At 50.3% G+C, this 16,161-nt stretch overlaps 1 protein-coding gene across 4 annotated transcripts in view; it reads left to right on the top strand.

The window, feature by feature from the left end:
* FCHO1 (FCH and mu domain containing endocytic adaptor 1) overlaps window positions 1–16,161 on the top strand; it is a 50,404-nt gene that overhangs the window by 5,632 nt on the left and 28,611 nt on the right. For all 4 annotated transcript variants that reach the window (XM_035119339.2, XM_035119338.2, XM_035119332.2 and 1 more), the window contains exons 3-7: window positions 1,354–1,427; window positions 11,627–11,718; window positions 14,517–14,591; window positions 15,328–15,469; window positions 15,691–15,843. In XM_035119339.2, coding sequence (XP_034975230.1) covers window positions 1,401–1,427; window positions 11,627–11,718; window positions 14,517–14,591; window positions 15,328–15,469; window positions 15,691–15,843 — 489 coding nt within the window. In that variant the 5' untranslated portion in view covers window positions 1,354–1,400. The remainder of the gene's footprint in view (window positions 1–1,353; window positions 1,428–11,626; window positions 11,719–14,516; window positions 14,592–15,327; window positions 15,470–15,690; window positions 15,844–16,161) is intronic.

Raw genomic sequence — 16,161 nt, 5'->3', positions numbered from 1 at the left:
GGTGTCACAGTTCGGGGTGTCAGACCTGGGAGAGACCAGGGTTCGAATCCGCCCTGCTCACCCCGCTGGGTTGTTGTTGTAGGGGTCCAATGAGGAGAGGGGGGAGGAGGAAACCCCCCCCTCGGAGAAACGCCATCAATAGGTCAGTTAAGGAAAGGGCTTTTCGTAGGGCTGTGGCATTTTTAATATCTGGATTTTAAAAGATTTGTGGGGGGGGGGGTTCAGTATTGTTTTGATTCTCTCACATTTCATTTCATTTCATTTTCCCAAGCTGCTTTTCATTTGCATAGATCACAAACTGCGAACAATAATGGAACAGAACATTACTTTTAAATGGTGATCTTTCATGGGTTGTTTTTTCCCCCGTCTTATTCATGTTTGATTTAATTTGTCATAAGCCGCCCTGAGAACCAGCCTGGGGGAAAGGGCGGAATAGAAATTAATACAATGTAATGTAGTGTAATATAGAATCATAGAGTTGGAAGGGGCCCCAAGGGTCATCTAGCCCAACCCGCCTGAGCATGCAGAGAATGTGGAGCAATGTTCCCCCCCCTGCCCTCTTGCTGAGGGAACTTCCGCCCAGCTTGCACGAGAGATCTCTGCACGCTCCCTGATAAAAGAGGATAGGGTGGCGTTAATAATCCCAAGGTTGCAGGTTCGTTTCCTGTAAGGGACAGCTGCATATTCCTGCACTCCAGAGGGTTGGGCTGGATGACCCTCAGAGTCCCTTCCAACTCTACGATTCGATGGGACAAATCCATGGAGCCAGAGAAGGCCATTGATGGCTGTTAGCCACAATAGTTCTGTTCTGCCTCCACTGTTTCTTCCTTGCTGGAAACCCCAGGAAGGGAGAGATGCTCTTGCGTTCGAATCCTGCTTGCTCAGTTTCCCTTTGCAGCACCTGGATGGCCACAGTGAGGACAGGATGCTGGGCTAAGTGACCTGATTCAGCAGCCTCGTTCCTTGTGGGGCTCCAGGCCCAGAGGCAGTCTATCTGGATCCCCAGGTTCCTTGGGGTATTTGGCCGCTGCGAGGTCAGGACGCTGAGCTTGAAGGGTCTGATACATCCGTCAGGCTCTCCTTAGCTTCTTGTGGAGCCTCCAGGCCCAGACCTTGCCGAGGACTAGGGGCTTGTCTCTGGCGCTCAAAGCGAGGCGGAGCTGGGGAAGGCAGAGGCAGCTGCCGGTGGGGTTGTCATGCCCCGAGCCTTCCTCGCACGCCTTCCTCCCAATTCCAGCCTTCGTCAACCTGAGGTTGTTTTGGACCACGATTCCCATCATCTCCACTTCATCCCAGTGCTCTCTCTGTGTGTGTCATTTTTCCTGGTTACCTCCAATCTCTTTTGCATTCTAGGTTTACAAAAGCTGAGGCGAAGGGGGCTTCCATCCCGGGCTGGCAGCATGTCTTATTTCGCGGAGCATTTCTGGGTAAGAAAATCTCCCTGATGTGCATGGAAAACTCATTTTGCCAACTCTCTCCTGATCTGTTTACACCGGTGCCTTTTCCCCAGGCGGTTTCTCTTTCCGTCTCTCTCTGCAATTATTGACGCCTTCCCAGGATAAATGCGTCGTGCAAATAATTCAGATTTTTTTATTTGCACACTGGGGCAACCAAAGGGAGGCGAATGAGCCGGTCATAGCAGCACAGCGAAATAGCGAGCTGCAAAAATGAAGAAAATGAGCAACATGCATCTGAGTCACGGCGTAGAGCAGAGGGAATAACGCTACAGGCTTTTTGCGTCCAGGGAGGTCGAGGCACACTTCTGCATCTGGGGATATTTTCTCAGGGGGAATTGTCATATACAACCCCTGGGTGTGTGGGGTGTTTGGGGAGGGGTGGCACTTGTGGGGGGAACGCTGTGTCCTGCTCCTGGGGAGCCTCTCCTTACGTTTCTTAAATGGAGCCTCCATGGACAGAGCCAGTCTACCTTAGATTGGTGAATGAGAACGGGAGGAGGAGACAGCTCTGACATCCTGTTTGCCACTGAGGGAAAGCTGCCATGGCACAGAGACTGGCCCCATTGCCATCCAATGATGTCTAGGTGCAATAATAATAATAATAATAATAATAATAATAATAATAATAATAATAATAATATATTTATACCCAGCCCATCTGGCTGGGTTTCCCCAGCTACTCTGGGCGGCTCCCAATTGAGTGTTAAAAGCAATACAGCATTAAATATTAAAAACTCCCCTAAACAGGGCTGCCTTCAGATGTCTTTTAAAAATCGGATAGCTGCTTATTTCCTTGACATCTGTTGGAAGGGCATTCCACAGGGCAGGTGCCACTACCGAGAAGGCCCTCTGCCTGGTTACCTATAACCTCACTTCTCGCAGTGAGGGAACCGCCAGAAGGCCCTCGCCGCTGGACCTCAGTGTCCGAGCAGAATGATGGGGGTGGAGACGCTCCTTCAGGTATACAGGACCGAGGCCGTTTAGGGCTTTAAAGGTCAGCACCAAACACTTTGAATTATGCTCGGAAACGTACTGGGAGCCAATGTAGATCTCTCAGGACCAGTGTTATGTGGTCCTGGCGGCTGCTCCCAGTCACCAGTCTAGCTGCCGCATTCTGGATTAATTGCAGTTTCCGGGTCACCTTCAAAGGTAGCCCCACGTAGAGTGCATTGCAGTAGTCCAAGCGGGAGATAACCAGAGCATGCACCACTGGCAAGACAGTCTGCAGGCAGATAGGGTCTCAGCCTGCATACCAGATGAAGCTGGTAAACAGCTGCCCTGGACACAGAATTGACCTGAGCCTCCATGGAAAGCTGTGAGTCCAAATTGACTTCCAGGCTGCACACCTGGTCCTTCAGGGGCACAGTTATCCCATTCCGGACCAGGGAACCCCCCCCTGCCCGCCCACCCTGTCCCCCCAAAACAGTACTTCTGTCTTGTCAGGATTCAACCTCAATCTGTTAGCCGCCATCCATCCTCCAACCGCCTCCAGACACACGACCTTCACTGCCTTCACTGGTTCTGATTTGAGAGAGAGATAGAAATGGGTATCGTCCGCATACTGATGAACACCCAGCCCAAACCCCCTGATGATCTCTCCCAGTGGCTTCATATAGATATTAAAAAGCATGGGGGAGAGGACGGAACCCTGAGGCACCCCACAAGTGACAGCCCAGGGGTCTGAACACTCATCCCCCACCACCACTTTTTGGACCCGGCCCAGGAGGAAGGAGCCGGAACCACTGTATGACAGTGCCCCCGGCTCCCAACCCCTCTAGATGGTCCAGAACAGTGGTTCCCAACAGGTGGTCCGGGGACCCCCAGGGGTCCGCGAGCTATGCCAGAGGGGTCCGCAAGATGCTATTAGAATAAAAAATATATTAAATATATTTCGTATGATAACAGATTTTTTGTTTTGGCCGCTTCCTGCATGAGCAGAGTCTAGCGCAAAACTAGAAAACTAGAAGTTCTGCTGTATGCCGTTAGGTGGCACTTTACAAACACTACTGTTTTGCAAAGAGGCAGTGCGCGCATTCTACTAACGCTCACCTACCCAAGATGCTTTGCGCGCATCGGCTTCATTTGTGCGCTACTGCGCAGGTACCCTGTCTTCTCCATTTCCCTCCCTCCTCCCTGGCGCGCGCTGCCTCTTTGCAAAACAGTAGTGTTTGTAAACAAAGCGTTGTTTTTCGCGGAAGCTACAGTTCGCGTAGTTAAAAATGGACCGTTGTTTAAAAAGTGGTTCGTTAAAACGACAAAGGTCTACAGATGAAGAGGAAGAAGTGTAAAAAACGTATAAATATAAAATATAAAAAGACTCTTAATTTGGCTCTCACTTTTTAATTTTAGGATTAGGAATTAATGGGGGTCCTTGTCACAATAGTGGCTCGATGAGGGGTCCTCGAGAAAATTTTGTTGGGAACCCCTGGTCCAGAAGGATGTTATGGTCGATGGTGTCAAAAGCTGCTGAGAGAGCCAGCAGAACAAGGAAACAGCTCTCACCTTTGTCCCTAGCCTGCCAGAGATCATTGACCAGTGCGACCAAGGCAGTTTCAGTTCCATGATGAGGCCTGAATCCCAATTGGAAGGGATTCAAATGGTCCGCATCCTCCAGGCATGCTTGGAGTTGTTCAGCAACCACCCACTCGATCACCTTGCCCAAAAATGGAAGATTTGAGCCTGGGCAATAGTTGGCCATATTGGCCGGGTCTAAAGATGTTTGTTTAAGAAGCGGTTTAATGACCGCCTCTTTCAGCGGGTGTGGGAAGGCTCCCTCATAGAGAGAAGCATTCACCACCCCGCGGAGCCCATCGCCCATCCCTTCCCGGCTAGCTTTTATAAGCCAGGATGGGCAAGGGTCAAGGAGACAGATGGTCGGTTTCACTCGTCCAAGCAGCCTGTCCACATCCTCGGAGGTAACAGATTGGAATTGATCCCATGTAACATGACTAGACAGGACTCTAGTACTCTTCTGCCCCGGCCCTGCTCCCACGGTGGAGTCTACCTCCTTCCGAATCTGAGCGACTTTATCTGCAAAAAACTTGCAAAAGCATTGCAGGAGATCTTAGGGTCCCTACCAGGCACTGGTGACGAAGGTGGTTCCGATAGATTGCGAACCACCTGAAAGAGTCTCCTGCTGCTGTTTTCTGCAGATGCAATAGAGGTGGTGAAGAGGGTCCTCTTCGCCGTCGCCATTGCCACTTGGTAGGCTTGACGTTGAGCTCTAGCCTGTGTCCGGTCTGATTCAGAATGAGTTTTCCGCCACCGGCGCTCTAGCCGTCTCAGTGGTTGTTTCATTGCCCTCAGATCCGTGGAAAACCACGGGGCTGTCCGGGCTCCATGCAATCTGAGAGGGTGCTTTGGAATCAGACAGTCGATAGTCCTGGTTAACTCCGCATTCCAGCGGGCCACCAGGGAATCGGCTGAAAGGCCATCAACATGGGATAAAACATCCCCTACCACTCTCTGGAAGCCAATTAGATCCATTAAGTGGCAGGGGCGGACCATCCGAATCGGTCCCACCTCCCTGCAGAGGGGAAGAGTCGCGGGGAAGTCAAGTTGCACCAGGAAGTGATCTGACCATGGCACTTATTTTGTTTCACTTTTACTTAGTGTCAGATCACCAACATCCGTAGAGGTAAACACCAGGTCTAAGGCATGTCCGTGGCTATGAGTTGGGCCAAACTTATTCAGGGACAGCCCCATGGCGGCCATGCTTTCCATGAAGTCCCGAGCGGCCCCTTGTAAATTTGTGTCAGCGTGGATGTTAAAATTCCCCAAGACAACCAAACTAGGTGTCTCCAGGAGAACATCCGCCATGACCTGAAGCAGCTCAGGCAGGGAATCCTTGGTGCAGCGGGGAGGTCGGTACACCAAAAGGAATCCTGTACTGCCCCTATTGCCCAACATGCACTGAGAGAACTGGGTCTTCCCAATAGGACGCCTGGTGCAAACTAATGACTTCCTAAAAATCACTGCAGCCCCCCCTCCCCGCTCACAAGGCCTGGGTTGCTGTGCGTAAGAGAAACCCGGTGGACAAGCAGCAGCAAGGACAGGCCCATCTGCTTCTTCCAACCAAGTCTCTGTTACACATGCCAGGTCAAGTCCTCCATCCACGATCAAGTCGTGGATGGCAGTGGTCTTATGAATCATTGACCTGGCATTGCACAGCAACACCTTCAGGTCATGTGGATTTCCCTTGTTGATTCCAGTATCCATCCGGTCAAGACAAGACCCGGAGGCAGGGATAGTTCTCAAACAACGACTAAGACTGCCTCCTTGGTCATGACGTGGTCTGGTCTTAGCGTAACTCCTCCTCCTGCCCGTGATCACTGAGATCGGGTGTCCCAATACACACACCCCCCCCCGGGAACCCGTCCCAGCCATTCTGTTGGCTGGGACCCACTCCCAGGCAGCCCTGACTCTTTCCCCTTAAAAAGCAAAATACAAACTATACAATAACGTAACAAAACAATGAAAGTAAAAAGAAAGCAAGAAACAATTATGCTAAAATTAAACTACTCCCCGCCCCGACTAAACATTTGTCCCACCCCAAACAGAAATAAAATAATAAGATAATATAATATTTTTTTAAAAAACCCAAAACCAACCACCATTCGAGGCGCAGCAGATCAAGAACACTTAAAACATTTTAAACCATTTTTGCCACTTGCTGCAGAGAGCTGCTCAGAGTATGTGTGAGCGTGGGCCCTGCCCCTTGGGCCTGATGGAGTTGGCTGGAGGAGGGAGCGGTCTTCCCAAACTCACAGGAGCAGCAACAGCAGCCGTGGAAGATGATCCAGGGTCTGGAAACCAAGCCTGATGAGGAACGGTTGAAGGAGCTGGGGATGTTTAGCCTGGAAAAGAGGCAGCTGAGAGAGCCATCTTCGAATATCTGAAGGGCTGCCACATGGAAGAGGGAGCAAGCCAGTGTGGTGTAGTGGTTAAGAGCGGTAGGCTCGTAATCTGGGGAACTGGGTTCGCGTCTCCGCTCCTCCACACGCAGCTGCTGGGTGACCTTGGGCTAGTCACACTTCTCTGAAGTCTCTCAGCCCCACTCACCTCACAGAGTGTTTGTTGTGGGGAGGAAGGGAAAGGAGATTGTGAGCCACTTTGAGACTCCTTCAGGTAGTGATAAAGCGGGATATCAAATCCAAACTACTACTACTACTCCCCTTCTTCTTCTTCTTCTTCTTCTTCTTCTTCTTCTTCTTCTTCTTCTTCTTCTTCTTCTTCTTCTCTTCTTCTTCCTGCTCTGGAGGGTAGGATTGGAACCCATGGCTTCAACTTACAAGAAAGGAGATTTTGACTAAGCATCAGGAAAAGGAAGGAGGTTCTTTTATTTTTGAATTTTATTTAATTCATTTCCTATGCTGCTCTTCATCCTAAGATCTCGGGGCAGTTCATAGAATAAAATACAAGATAAAAGTAAGTAAAAAAACCCAGCTTCTGTTCCGCTCGAAAGCTCCCCTGCGCCTGTCCCCTATTGGCAGCAGGATACTGGGCTAGGGGGTGCTCTGTTTGCTGCTTAGCAGGATCTGCGTCCAGAGTAAAGCCACGTGCCGACTCGAAAGCTCTGGGTTTGAGTTCAGGCGTGTTACGGGTCAAAGGCCCTCCAAGCAACGTGAGCAAAACAAAACAAAACAAAACAACAACTCCTCTCTGTGACTCCCGGGGACACCCAGTGCCAGCCGCAAGTAAACAGAGCGGGTGTCAGGGTGATGCCACCCTGGGGGGGGGAGGGTGGCAGGCCCCATTGTCCGCAGATGCAGCTGAGAGATTCCAAAACAGCTGGAGGAACAGGCAGCAAATCTCTCCTTCTGCGCCTCAAGGGGATTTCTAAAAACTAGCCTTTCTTTTCCCCCTTTTTCTCCTCCCCAATGAGCCCCAGGGGGCAGAAGTGGCCCCCTCTCCCTCATTCATTCCTCAGAACATGGCAGGGGGTGGGCTAGATGATCCCTGGGGTCCCTTCCCACCCCACGATGCTATGATTCGGTGATCCTAACCCCACAAGGTGGGTCAGGCTGAGAGGTGCAGGGGCAGCCCCCCTCCCCCAGCAAGCCAAACCCTGGCTTCTCGTAGGTCTCTGTGGAGCCCCACGACGACCCTGCGAGGTAGGAGAGGCTGGGAGAGGCTTTGCAGCCAGGCGGGGGTAATTTGAGCTCTGGCCTCTCCCAGGTGATAGTCCGGCACTCTAACCACTACGCAACACTGCCTCACTTAATTTGAACAAAACGAAAGCAAAGCTTGGGTTATCTAAGCTGCCCGGCTCAGCAACGTCTATGCAAAACCACTGAGTCGCACCCCTCCCCTTAAAAAGGAAGACCAGGGTGCCTGAATAAAAGTGCAGATTTCAAATAGGAAGGCCAGTAGTGACTACACTGACCGGCAGCAGCTCTGCAGTCCTTTGTTCAGATTCATGAGGACTATAAACTTTCCCTGTTTCAACCAGTCTCTTCTCTGCCCTGGAGACTCGCTCTGTTTTTTAAGGGGATGGATTGCAGCTCAGCTGCTTTGAGTGCAGAAGGTCCCTGGTTCGATCCCCAACAGTATCTCCACTGTGGGTCATAGAATGATATAGTTGGGAGGGACCCCCAAGGGCTATCTAGTCCAACCCCCTGGTATCTCAAGTAAATCATCCATGACTGACGCTGACAACCTGCTGTTGGTGGTCAAGGTCCGCTTTGCTGTGCTGAACAGACCCAGAGGTCTGGCTGAGTCCGAGGCAGGTTCTGATTCTTCTCTTTAAGCCATGAGGACTAGGCTCTTGCTTTATTTTTAAAGGGGAAAGGCCGCTGGGGCTGTCCCCCTGAGCCTAAACCGCTCAGCGCCGACAGCACCACGTTGCGACGGAGCAGTGGTCCCGCTCGCATGATCCTGGGAAGGCTTCCGCCCTGCCTTCTCTCTTTCTGTGCCCTCCAGAACTCCCTGCCGCAGGGCGTGGCCTTGCAACCACCTTGCAGAGCTCAGAAAGGCATGGAAGGAGGCAGAAAGAGAATGCATAGGACCTGTTTTGTCACTCAGCCATCAACGCCAAAGCCGCCTCTGCAGGGAGGCGGGTTGCCTAGCGACTGCGGACACGCACACCTTGCCATCTCCCCAGGAGGAATGCAAAGGAGGGAGATTTGCTCTGCAAGGGGGTGGGTGGGGAAGGGTTGTGATTGGCGAGGGACGGGTGGGGGGGAGCGGAAGCCCACCCCCAGAGACCCAGGCTCCACGCACAGAGCCGGGGTGGGGGGGAGGGGTGGGGAGAGAAGGCCGGTTGGGCAGCTAGGCATTAAAAGGAGAGGGAGGGTAGATTTGGGGGAGCTCTCTCTCTCCCTATATGTACAGATGAAACTCGGAAAATTAGAATATCGTCGAAAATTGCATTTATTTCAGGAACGCACCTTTTTTCCCCCTTTTAATTTTTACAAGTGCTTTATTTTGGAAATTCCACAGTAATAAAACAAATAGTTACAATAATACAAAAATAAACATTGTGCTGGATTATGGAGAAAGCTAGAGAGTTCCAGAAAGACATCTACTTCTGCTTCATCAACTATGCAAAAGCCTTTGACTGTGTCGACCACAGCAAACTATGGCAAGTTCTTAAAGAAATGGGAGTGCCTGATCACCTCATCTGTCTCCTGAGAAATCTCTATGTGGGACAAGAAGCTACAGTAAGAAATGGATATGGAACAACTGATTGGTTCAAAATTGGGAAAGGAGTACGACAAGGTTGTATATTGTCTCCCTGCTTATTTAACTTATATGCAGAATTCATCATGCGAAAGGCTGGACTAGATGAATCCCAAGTCAGAATTAAGATTGCGAAATATCAACAACCTTAGATATGCAGATGACACAACCTTGATGGCAGAAAGTGAGGAGGAATTAAAGAACCTTTTAATGAGGCTTAAAGAGGAGAGTGCAAAATATGGTCTGAAGCTCAACATCAAAAAAACTAACATCATGGCCACTGGTCCCATCACCTCCTGGCAAATAGAAGGGGAAGAAATGGAGGCAGTGAGAGATTTTACTTTCTTGGGCTCCTTGATCACTACAGATGGTGACAGCAGTCACGAAATTAAAAGACAACTGCTTCTTGGGAGAAAAGCAATGACAAACCTAGACATCATCTTAAAAAGCAGAGACATCACCTTGCCGACAAAGGTCCATCTACTTTTCCCAGTAGTGATGTATGGAAGTGAGAGCTGGACCATAAAGAAGGCTGATCGCCGAAGAATGGATGCTTTTGAATTATGGTGCTGGAGGAGACTCTTGAGAGTCCCATGAACTGCAAGAAGATCAGACCTCTCCATTCTTAAGGAAATCAGCCCTGAGTGCTCAGTGGAAGGACAGATCCTAAAGCTGAGACTCCAATACTTTGGCCACCTCATGAGAAGAGAAGACTCCCTGGAAAAGACCCTGATGTTGGGAAAGATTGAGGGCACAAGGAGAAGGGGACGACAGAGGAGGAGATGGCTGGACAGTGTTCTTGAAGCTACAAACATGAGTCTGACCAACTGCGGGAGGCAGTGGAAGACAGGAGTGCCTGGCGTGCTATGGTCCATGGGGTCACGAAGAGTCGGACACGACTAAACAACAACAACAAAACATTGCTATTACATTTCATGACCGTTATACTTCGGTTTAAGTACGCCTCGGTTTGAGTACTTTCAGTTTAAGTACTCCACGGACCGTCTGGAACGGATTAATCCACTTTCCATTACTTTCAGTGGGAAAGTTCGCTTCAGGTTAAGTACGCTTCAGGTTAAGTACAGACTTCTGGAACCAATTGTGTTTGTAAACCGAGGTACCACTGTACTGTAATTACATTCCATTTATAATTGACCCGCCTAATGACAAATAATTACAATTACAACAAATAAAGGCTTGACATATCTTGCTTTGCATGTCATGCATCCATCTCATATGTTGGTTTCACCTTTTAAATTGCGTTACTGAAATAAATGCACTTTTTGACAATGTTCTAATTTTCCGAGTTTCACCTGTATATCATAGAGTCATAGAGTTGTGGGGGACCCTGAGGGTCATCCAGTCCAACCCCTTGGCATGCAGATATCTCAGCTCTGCACACATTCCAGCTGGTTAACATCCCTGACCTGGACGTTATCCTTCTGCGGATGCAGCCTAGAATATGCACCTCCCTGAGCTCTTCCCATGAAGGGTGGCACACAGATTTAATAAATGACATGAGCTTTTTTTGGCTGCTGCTCCCTCACAAGCCAACTCAAGACTGGGCCATAGCTGCCAAGTCTCCCGTTTCCCCCGGGAAACCCCCGTTTTTCCGGCTGCCCCCAGCCGAAAAAACGGATTTCTTTTGTTTTTCCCCGGTTTATTCTGGCGCGGCGGCCATTTTGGAACTGGGCGGAGCATGCTCAGAAGCGACTTTTGATGCTGCTCTGCCCAGTTCCAAAATGGCTGCAGCGCGACTTCTGGTGCGGTGGCCATTTTGGAACTGGGCACAGCAGCATCAAAAGTCACTTCTGAGCATGCTCCGCCCAGTTCCAAAATGGCCGCCGCGCTACTTCCGGTATGCTACTTCCGGTCCCGTCCCTTTTTTTTCCAGAGAGGAACTTGGCAGGTATGGACTGGGCTCAACCCCATCTCACCACATGACTTCACGATAAAAAAGGGCCCTATCCTGTTTCAAAATGTGCATGCAGACATCATTGGATGGCAATGGGGCAGCTGTCCGTGCAGAGGCTTCTTACCCAAGAAAGGACAAAAACCTCTTGTTGGCATTTCCTGAGCATCGGGTGCAGGGATGCGCCCCTCTGGGTGTGGCTGTGCCGATGGGAGTTGGAAAACACAGAGCATTTATTAATTACGTTTCTGCGCTGCCCTTTGCTGGATGGTGTGCTACAAAAATGCACCACAGAATAACAAACAAAACAATAGCTTTGCAATGCACAGTTTTAAAAGCCGCAGATTTAATCCGCCTGGTTTCAGGGTGAGAAACTCAGGTATATAAGCCAGGTGCCAAATGGCTCCTCAAACCAAGGTTACAGTTGCCATTGCGGGGTGTGTGTGTGTGTGTGGATGGGGGGGGGGAGACAGATCAAACGCCGTATTTTGGGTTCCTGAAATGTTGGTTCCTGGCAGGTCAGCCCTGGTTATTTTGGAGCCACACCTCATTTTTGCCTTCTTGCTTTTCACTGCAGGGCGAGAAGAACCATGGCTTTGACGTCCTCTATCACAACATGAAGCATGGCCAGATCTCAGCGAAGGAGCTAGCGGACTTTGTGCGGGAGAGGTACTGATGGCTTGGGGCAGGGCTCTGTCCAATTCCCCCTCGCGTGCCCCTGCAGCCTGCAAACCGTCATAAGCCCGAGAAAAGAATATTAGCCCGAGAAAAGAATATTAGTGTCATTGGATTTACCAAGCCTAGTTGCGGATTTATAAAAGTTTCCTTGGGCTGAATCAACAGAAGCAAAGAAAGCTTTGCAAAATTCATGCCAGGTGCTTGTTCATACCCATGCGATTTCTTTTAAGGGGGAGAAATATTGCAAAGCGAGAAAAATCTCAGGTCTTGCTCTTTTTCTAACCGACCAGCACCCCAAATCTGTGTTTGGCAAGCCTCTGTTCCTAATGGATGGGGTTTCTAAATCTGCAAAAGTGTGTTTGCAGGAGGGAAGGAAGTGGCTTTTCGTCTCCTCCGGTGGCCACTGGGGGGCAGAGCTGCACCTCTCTTGATCCCAGGTGCCAGCTGGACAGGTGAATCACCCAAATCAATGGCCAGTTATGTTTATAAGCGGGTAGCTTCTGAGTGCAGAATCTGGCCTGTGCAGTGTTTCTCTCTCCTTTTAAGCAGCATCAAGCATCTTCAATTGCATGCCAAAAAATCCCACCAGGCCCTTCATTTTTTGCTCTCCAATGCTATGTCAGGTAATCCCACCCGTTCTCTGTTTTCCCGGAGGAGCAAAATCGGATTCCCTGTAAGAACTCGATCCTGTTCCTTTTTGGGGAAGCGGTCAAGATGAAAATAGCCATAAATGGTCAAGGGATGGTGGGAGCAATTCTTCCAGGAGGGAGGGTTGGGGCTTTTTGGTTCAGCGAAAAAGCGAGGAAGAGGTAGAATTTTTATAAATGACTAGCTGACCCGGCCACGCGTTGCTGTGGTTCTTTCCTGTGATCCCCCCCTGTCCCAATCCATGACGTATCCTGCCCCTCCTCCCTCCACCCCGGCTCATCCCTGTGTTTCGGTAGGATACCCTTCCCTCTGTTGTCCCTGGGGAGTGTTGGCCCCTCCCCCCTGTATCTCCATACCTTGGCCCCCACCCTTCGAAAAGGAACTGTCAGCTTCTAGGTTCTATTTCCCAGCATGCACTTTTGTCTGAGCCTTCTGTTGTCCCTGGGGAGTGTTGGCCCCTACCCCTGGTATCTTCCTACATTGGCCCCCACCCTTGGAGAAGGAAATGTCAGTTTCTGGGTTCCATTTCCCAGTATTTACTTTTGTCTGAGCCCTCTGTTGTCCCCTCCCCCCTGTATCTCCATACATTGGCCCCTGCGCACGCATCGTGAACATTTCTATATATTTAGATTAAGGATCGGGGGTGATGATGTGCCCTGGGACACAGAGAACTACTTTAAAAATCCTGACTGGGGGGGGCGTCAAATAGCGAAGCCCCACAGCCCCGTAGCAACAGACAGGCCGAGACAGAAGGAGGGGGGTCATATGGGCCACTTGGCGCGGGCCTCCGGATCTAAACGGGGCCTCGGTCAGCATATTTACAATCATTAAAATGAAAAAAGTAACAAAAGGGTTAAAAACAGGGCCACATTATCTACCTGGCCCAGGCCCTATAAGGGCCTGGCAACAGAAGGCGCGTTCTGAAGCACCCGAGTTGTTCAGTTCCATAAAAAACCCAGGAAGTGGCAAGGGGAAGGTAAGGGATTGTAAATGGGGTGCGGGGTGGCCACTGCAAATATCTGAGGACTTAAACTGGGGAGAGAAAGTGCATGGTTGTTGTTTTTTAAAAAATAAGCCATAGCAGGATTTCTAAGCATTTGCGCAATATAAGCCATACCTCGAAAATAAGACATAGTGATAGGTGCATTTCTGGAGGGCCCGAAGGAAGAGGCAAGGCTGGACGCGTAATAAAAAATAAGACATCCCCTGAAAATAAGCCACTGTGGGGGGGGGGTTAAGGAAAAATAAATATAAGACAGTGTCTTATTTTCGGAGAAGCACGGTAAAGCCTAGGTTAAAAGGGGCACGACTGCCCTTACTTAAAATGGCCGCCGGAGCCTCGCATGTGACACAACGCCCACTAAATTATAAAGCGAAAACCCCTCGCTGTGCCCCCAAGTGTGTGTTAGGAGAAATGATGAACGACTGCCTAATGCTGCAGCCGCCGGGAGAGGCTTTGGGGTTGGGGTGGAATGGCTGTTTTGGTGGTTGCAAGGGCTCCTGTTTTACAGGATCTCGTGGCGGAGGTGGGGTTTGTGGGTGTGGCGCGTTGTTGTGGCTGATCCCTGTGACTGCCCCACGTGTCCCGATCCATGATCTATTCAGTTTGTCCGCCCCCCCTCTCCATGACCGGCATATCTCATGACGTTTTGAAGGATGGTATTTATTTTTGTCTTGTGGATTTGGGGGGGGGTAGTGGTGCTAAATGGTAAAGTAAAAACCCCTTGCCGTGCCCCCAAGTGCGTTGCTGCGGGTTATTTCCCCCCCCCCCGGGCCTGTCAGGGGCCTACATAAAACAGAGGGCGTGCTGCGGCCTGTGATAATGGCCGACTTGGTGGTTTCAGTTGCTTGGTTGATGATGTCATTTGTTTTGTGGGTGTGGCTTAGATTTCACAGGAAGGGAGGGGGTGGGAGGAGGGTATAACACCACTTGAGGGCGCTGTTTGACTTGGTGGAAAACCAGGTTTCTACCTGCCCAGATGCAAAATTTGAGGGTTTTTTGTCCCCAACAACGCTCGGGGAGTGGCCTGGATCTTTGTGTCAAAATTTCAGGACGATCGGTCAAGTGGTTACGGAGAAAATTGCGGCCAACAATTTCAAGATTTTTACATTTCCCTCTTCTGCTCCTTTCTTCTCTGCAGGGCGGCTGTAGAGGAGACCTATGCCAAGTCTATGGCCAAGATGTCCAAGATGGCCGGAAACAGCACTCAGCTGGGGTGAGCCCTAGAAAACAGAGTCGGGAGGGACCCCCCCCCAAAAAAAAGCATTCACAACAACAACAACAGTTTTATTATTTGTACGCCGCCCATCTGACCGGGGGGAGGTGGTATTGTTTTGCTGTTTTGCTTCCAATTACCAATTTTTTTTGTTTTTGCCCTGTATTTTATTCTGTGAACCGCCCTGAGATTTTAGGATGAAGAGCAGTACATAACTATAATTTTTGCTGTGTTCTTAATATTTTGTTGGGAGCTGCCCAGAGTGGCTGAGGCAACCCAGTCAGATGGGCAGCATATGAATTTAATCAATCAATTAATTAATTGCCCCGGGAATTCTGGGCAGCTTCCAACAAAATATAAGAACAGTAAAACAACTTCTTCTTCTTCTTCTTCTTCTTCTTCTTCTTCTTCTTCTTCTTCTTCTTCTTCTTCTTCTTCTTCTTCTTCTTCTTCTTCTTCTTCTTCTTCTTCTTCTTCTTCTTCTTCTTGATTTGCAGTATTTTATAGCTCCTTACACAGAATGTTTTCCATTCCTGGAGCAGGGGAACAGAGCAAAACAAAATATGCAAGGGGCAGAAACGGCTAAAAATTGCGGAAATGGGGGGGGGGGCAACGAACCGGATGGCGGTTTTTTCTCAAGGCAAGTGAAGCAGAATCCAGGGGTGTGGATTAACATTTCCGGTTGGCCTCCTTTCTCTCCCCTGCGCCCCCCACCCCACCCCCAAAACCCACCCAGGACTTTTGCCCCGCTCTGGGAGGTCTTCCGCATCTCATCGGATAAGCTGGCGCTGTGCCACGCGGAGCTGGTGAAGAAGCTGCAGGATTTGATCAAGGAGATCGGGCGCTATGGGGACGAGCAGCTGCGGGCACACAAGAAGGTAACGGGGGCCGTGTTGGGGGGATGTGGGGGCCGGCTAACGTCTCGCGGGTAAACCTGCCTGACCAGTTCAGTGCAATATGATCCCGGGTAAAGACCCCCAAGAATTGGAAAGGGACCCCGGGGCATCACCCTGACAGACCCCCACCCCACCCCCCGCAGACCCACAAAAGTATTCTCTGTGTACCCCACCCCACCCCACCCTGGTCATCCCATCGCCAGTCCAAGGATGAGGTGGCCGGGACCCTGGAAGCGGTCCAGATCCTGCAAGGAGCCGCTCAGCACCTCCCAAAAGCCAAGGAGACTTACAGCAGCCGCTGCCAAGAGCTGGATCGCTTGCGGAGAGAAGGAGGCAGCCAGAAGGAGATCGACAAGGTGACCCTGGGGGGGGGGACAAGTGGGGGGGGGAGATGGTGTGTGAACAGGGGAGTGGGCCTGCACACCCAGGTCGTCGTCAGAGGTGAGGGATGTTCGGCTCAGCTCTCTGGGTGGCTGAAGCGGAGACGTTTGAGTGGATTTTGCGGAAGGGGATCTATGTGGGTGTGGAGAAGGGGGGGAAATGGCACTCCTTCCTTGCACTCAGTTCCCCGGGCAGATTATAGTGTTAAAATATTATGTTAAAATCAGGTAGGTAGCCGTATTGGTCTGAGGCAGTTGAAAAAATAAGAAAATAAAAAAGTTGTCCAGTAGCAC

Source organism: Zootoca vivipara, chromosome 6 (genome assembly GCF_963506605.1).
Source record: "Zootoca vivipara chromosome 6, rZooViv1.1, whole genome shotgun sequence".
NCBI lineage: Eukaryota > Metazoa > Chordata > Lepidosauria > Squamata > Lacertidae > Zootoca > Zootoca vivipara.
The sequence above is the reverse complement of the archived record's forward strand: the minus strand, read 5'-3'. Positions and strand labels throughout refer to the sequence as shown.